This window comes from Eurypyga helias, unplaced genomic scaffold (assembly GCF_000690775.1).
Source record: "Eurypyga helias isolate BGI_N326 unplaced genomic scaffold, ASM69077v1 scaffold9788, whole genome shotgun sequence".
NCBI classification, from domain to species: domain Eukaryota; kingdom Metazoa; phylum Chordata; class Aves; order Eurypygiformes; family Eurypygidae; genus Eurypyga; species Eurypyga helias.
The window spans coordinates 1-5,933 of record NW_010266335.1 but is presented as its reverse complement, the minus strand read 5'-3'; the positions used below and the strand labels follow the sequence as shown (position 1 = coordinate 5,933).

Below are 5,933 nucleotides of genomic sequence, written 5' to 3'. Positions count from 1 at the left end.
CAATTCAACCCCATCCCCCCTTGTCCTGTCACTACAGACCCTTGTAAAAAGTCCCCCCTGCAGCTTTCTTGTAGCCCCTTCAGGTACTGGAAAGCTGCATAAAGTCTCCCCGGAGCCTTCTCTTCTCTAGGCTGAACAAGTCCAACTCTCACAGCCTTTCATCATAGGAGAGGTGCTCCAGCCCTCTGAGCATCTTCGTAGCCTCCTCTGGACTCGCTCCAACCAGTCGATATCCTTTCGCTGTTGTGGGTTCCACAGCTGGATGCAGCACTCCAGGTGGGGTCTCACCAGAGCAGAGTAGAGGGGGAGAATCCCCTCCCTCGACCTGCTGGCCACACTTCTCTGGATACAGCCCAGGATGTCTGCTACCTTAGTCTCTTTCCTGTTGGAAAATGCTATCCTGATAAGTGGTACAATTTTAAGAGGAAGCACAGGGTACAGGAGATAAGTTCCAACAGTCACGGTATCATTTCATGACACAGAAAGCCCTATTTCCATAAAGAATATCCTTTTGGACATGAAGACTACATACTAGTTGAGCCACTTACAAACAGTAACTTAATACATAAGATATAGTTGTCAAAACTATAGGAATTTGCTTGACTGAAGTCACCTTTATTTAAGGAAAAGGATGCTTCAAAATTACCTTGAAGCTGATTTTGTAGCTTCTTTTTTTCAGGATCCTCTGACTCCCCTTCCCCATCGCTGTCATTCCTGATTTGGAAATAAGAGAAAAAATGTTCAAATACAAGAAAAAAAGACTGCTCTCTAAAGATAAAAATCAGAATGCAAAAAGCAGAAAACCCAGCAGCCTGAGGAATGACAGAAACCTCGAGGTGCTTTCAGTTCTCTACAAGTTTACATCATTGTACTCCTGCTCTTCTACACCACGTTCTTTCCAATTCACCCTCCTCACCATCTCAACTTCCTCCTAGGGGTCGGAGCTCTCTTTACAGGCTTGTACGTGCCTTGAGCCAGCCTTAGGAAACAAAAGTCCTCGCGTCGAGTGACACGGAAGCACTGAGATGTTTTATTTGTAGACATTTGCACTTATCCCCCGTCTGGAATTGCAACTGAACTCTGCCAATTCCATCCAGTGCTATGAAACTCTACACCCTTGCCTTGTCAGAGCAAAGGAAACCGGAAGTTGAAGAAGGAGAAAGAGACTAGTTGGTGAACAATTGGAGTGGAGGTCATGAAAATGCAGGCAGCCTCTGTGAGCCTCTCGATTCCTTCTACTGTAAACCAGCAGAACACAGGACAGCTCAAAAAATGAAACTGATGAGACAAGCAGACAACGAAGGAGACTGAAAATCACACGAAGGTTCAAGAGACAACTGAGCAACTCTAGCTGTTCGGAACTGCTAGAAAGGGCAACACCATGAGGAGGGATCCTGAACTCTTCCTCTCTCCTATCCCTACAAAGGTAGTGGCAAATGCAAAAGGGGGTCTGCTTCTTTGGCTCCGATACGCAAAGTGAAACCCAAATCTGATAACGGGAAAGCAGCGGAAAGACTCGGCAGGAGCAAAGCACCAGAGTGATTCCATCCGTCTTACAGACCTTCACCCTACGTACGGCTTTGCGCCTCTTATCAAGCGTGAGACAGAACAAATTCGGGCCACAGTAATCATCAGACTGAACTGATTTTCTAGTTAATAAGTATTTACATGTAGAAAAATGCTACGGGTCACTGGGCTCGTTGGCATCCAATCCGACAAGCACGTGTTAGTCTGAAACCGCTTTCAATCTTCAGTGAATTTCCTATGCAAAGGTTCCCATATTTCAGCAAATGGGCACAGAAATGCCTCTGATGCTAATTCAGGTTATTTTTCTTTCATTGGACCACCGTATTTCAGCACTAGCAGTCTTCTGAAGCATTTCCAAAATGCTAGTTAAAATCATCTGTGAAGAGCTGAATTTTAGAATAAGCCGAGTTCAGGAAGTATTCTGCTTTACCTTCTCCAAAAACATACCCTTTTCCATCAGTAGGACCAGATTCTTTAACAGGTTTTGGTGCAGTTTTTCCTCTCTTTTTCAGATATTCTTTCAGCTCTTCTGCTCTGTCCAAGTATTCTTTACATTTCGTTCTAATGCTCTGTTTTGCTTTTGAAACCTGCGTTTCATCTAAGGGTTTGAAGAGAAACAATGTGTTGTTAACAGCAAAACACACGTCCATCAATCAGAAAACAAGGCTAAATCTCTGTCTTCTTTATAACTTATTAACATATCCCTCTCAAGGCTCACCACATGACCAAACACCTCAACTACCCATTTTTCCACTACACCACAGAATGAAGTGACAGGAGGAATGTAATCACGTACTAGAAATCAAATATACACTGAAACACTGCTTTAGCTTAAAATTTGACTGTAAAGGATTAAGGACAATGGTGCACTCAGCCTTTCAAGCTGCTACACGCAGTCTCAATAAATCCTTTTCTGAAATAGCTCATCAAGAAGCGGCTTGACCTGAGCAATTTTTATTTAGAAACATACTTTATTTTTCTATAACCTGTGAATTTTAAAAGATGTTCACATCATAGAAAAAAGATGACATAAAACATATGAAAGAGTTAAGCGTGATTCAACAGCCACATTGTTCTCTTGGTCACTATTACAGTATTTCAAATCTGCAGTCAAAATTTAACACCTGAGGCTTACATGTTAAGCTTCCAAAAGCACATCAGTATTGTTAAAAAGCACAGAAATTGATATTCTGATAAAGTCCGTAAGACATGAATGGGTAAGAAGTGATAAACACAAATTATCCTAAGTGAGTCTAAAGAAAACACTGTTTTTTTTCAAATCACAGAGGTCTGTACATGCAATTCTGTCAGGTGAACAACCCTAGCCCACTTAGATTAAGGCTGTACCTACATTAAGAAAGGGCACTCCTTGCATGCAGACACTGGGCATGACGCCAAAGGTACACAGAAGCGTGAAGAGAAAGGCGTAAAATAGTAACTAGGAGAATATGGAAACTGAAAATCACAACATACAAGTCCACCTCATACATTCTCTTGGCCAACACGAACAGCAAGACTATGACATTAGGAGCAAAAAATGCCAGCAGAGAGGTTTCAGAAAGGCAAGCAGCACGAGTTAAGGAGCCAAAAACGCCCTGCAGATACAACAAAGGCTTCCTGTGCAACACGTGGTTTTCAGCGCAGCAGGAACATGGGGATCCCAGCACTTATTGTCCCACTTCCTGGTGCGCCAGTGGCCAGCCCGAAACATTGCTACACAAGTCCAGAGGAGAGGCAGCCAACCCTGCCTCCCTGCATTACAAAAAACGTAACTAAAACACAAGTAAAAAGTATTCTGACTTCTTACAAGAACAGAGCAAGCACACAACACAGTAAAGGCAAATGCTGCAAAACACCCCACCTCAGTCAAATGACAACTAGCAAGCATCACCTGATGATGAAAGCGAAAATTTAAATGCTGATGTCAACATAGGAGATTGTGCAATCTGACCACTGAACTCCACTTACTCACCCAACGCATTACACTTACATTTAACAACATGGAGAAAATACTGCACAGCTTGCTGGTACAAGTAGAAGGCTTCCTCGTAGTTTCCCGCCTTATCTTCTTGCGCTGCCTTGCTAGCGAGGTCTATGGCTTTCTGTAACACAAGCAAATAATGAAATGCTGCGCGAGAGCGTTTTGCACGATCCAAGAGACATTTTAAGCTGCTGCTCTGACTGTTTTTTGATTTCCTGCTCTTCAGCATTTGCTGCCAGAAGTTGAAGGCAACTGACTTCAAGTTTTCGGTGGTGCTCTGCACAGGACACTTTCTGTCCTTCCGTGAACAGGGATTAACAGACTGCTGACATTTGTTGGCGCACGAAGAAGCCTAAGTGAGAGGAACAAGCTTTTGTGTGCTAAGCTGGAACCACTACTGGCTCGCCTATGGAGTTTTCCTTACCAATCTCTTGCATCTATTATCATAGAATCACAGAATGGTTTGGGTTGGAAAGGACCTTAAAGACCATCTAGTTCCAACCCCCCTGCCATGGGCAGGGACACCTTCCACTAGACCAGGTTGCTCAAAGCCTCATCCAGCCTGGCCTTGAACACTTCCAGGGATGGGGCATCCACAGCTTCTCTGGGCAACCTGTTCCAGTGCCTCAACACCCTCTCCAGGAAGAACTTCTTCCTGATATCTAATCTAGACCTCCCCGCTTTCAATTTAAACCCGTTACCCCTTGTCCTGTCGCTACAGGCCCTTGTAAAAAGTCCCCCCCAGCTTCCTTGTAGCCCCTTCAGGTACTGGAAGGTGCAATGAGGTCTCCCCGGAGCCTTCTCTTCTCCAGGCTGAACAAGCCCAACTCTCTCAGCCTGTCCCCGTAGCAGAGGTGCTTCAGCCCCCTGAAGAGGTTATTATGGAAAGGTTTGGAAATCCACCCTAAGTTTTTATTAATCACAGACCCAGGCACTTTGCACTATGACTGATGACATCAGTTAACTGTCAACAGCATCCTCAATACAGAAGTAGGCGATCACAATGCACTGAAACTAGGACTATCACTCGTCCAATCCTATGCTGTGAGACCTCTTCCAAGGCTGACTGTTTGGCTTCTCTAGAAGGGTTTAGCTTCTTGATAGACAAGTGAGAAACTAATTACCACTCCATTAAGAGGGGAAAAAAACCCCAAAAACAACCCACTAGACAGAAAACACACCCAAATCACGAGCATCAAGAAAAGTTCTACAAGTTCCGGATGGATTTTTAATTTGTTTGCCAAGCTCATTTCAAATAAAACCAACTGTGATCGAAGCCATCGTACTGCATACCCTGGCCTGTGGATTTATTGGTATCCCCGTTATTCCTTCGCTCTTAAGTGCTTATTACCTTTTATTACAGTCTGCTCCTTGAAATGCCTACACCTCCTCAGGACAATTAAAACTGTCAGTTTGAACGACTAGTTCATACAAGTTCAAAAGAAGGTATTTGGTTGTCCAGGGTTAACCAACATGAACTTAATCTATAGCCCCATGTGTACTTTTCCACATTCAATCAATTTCTTTTCCTAAGCTTGGTCAGGATGCTCAAGATGATTAGGGTGATGTCAGGGAGCAAGGTGGAGAGCTTTGACTGCAGCAAGGAGTGCTCATTAGACATTCCAGTACAGGTGCTCTTGCCACTCTCTGGACACTCTGATGTGTCTGGGGCAAAACGAAGCTAACAAACAGTAGCCATGAAAGAACAGACAGAAAAACCTCTCATTTTACTGCTTTGTGTTGCTGTCTTGTAAGCAAAGATTATCTCACCATGTCTACCCAAAATCAACAGGTAATTTATTTTTAAACAACGACCTGATAAAGCAGACTCTACAGCTCTGCTGCGGCAAGCGCTGGAACACTGTGAGCATCTGTTTCTTCGAGCAGAACTTAGTCTTCCCTTTCTGGAGAAGCCATGAGCTGAGAAGCAGTTTGCCACATAAGAATGGGCCGTCCTCCCCTTGCTGCTCACCTGGTGCAGGCTCTGTCTGGCCCCTCTGTGCATCATTCAAATCCAGCAAAAAAAGCAAAAACTAATCCAAAAAGAAGTTGCTTTCTTCTTGAGGGTCTTAAGTTAGTGAATTAAATTACCACTGAACAGTCCAACGATTCCTGGATCCTGGCTCAAAACAGTCAATTACTTTTAACACAGGTCGTTTCTGGATCTCTGTTGCCAACCAGCCCCAGAACCAATTACACCGCCCTAGCCGAGGGTTAACGGAAAACCCTCGTTTTTTTTGTGAGACAAACAGTAAAACGGAGCAGGGAAGGATTTCCCGCAGCCAGCAGCCTTAGAAAAAACGGAAGCCAAACCATGTGTCTAGACCACAAGAGGCAACAGAGGTTCGTTCCCGTGCGGACATCAGGCTCCAGCGTCCCGCGGGACTGGCGGGACCGCCTGCCCGGCAGGTCCCGGTCCCCTCTC

At 44.5% G+C, this 5,933-nt stretch overlaps 1 protein-coding gene across 1 annotated transcript in view; it reads right to left on the bottom strand.

Moving 5' to 3' along the window:
• The window catches only part of LOC104513617 (vacuolar protein sorting-associated protein 4B), a gene marked incomplete at its 5' end in the record, with an annotated part of 18,165 nt that extends 14,305 nt beyond the window's left edge, over positions 1-3,860 (bottom strand). Inside the window, 3 exons of the mRNA XM_010157035.1 lie at positions 647-714; positions 1,975-2,125; positions 3,518-3,860. Of these exons, the coding sequence (XP_010155337.1) occupies positions 647-714; positions 1,975-2,125; positions 3,518-3,860 (562 nt within the window). The remainder of the gene's footprint in view (positions 1-646; positions 715-1,974; positions 2,126-3,517) is intronic.
• Positions 3,861-5,933: the final 2,073 nt, after the last annotated feature.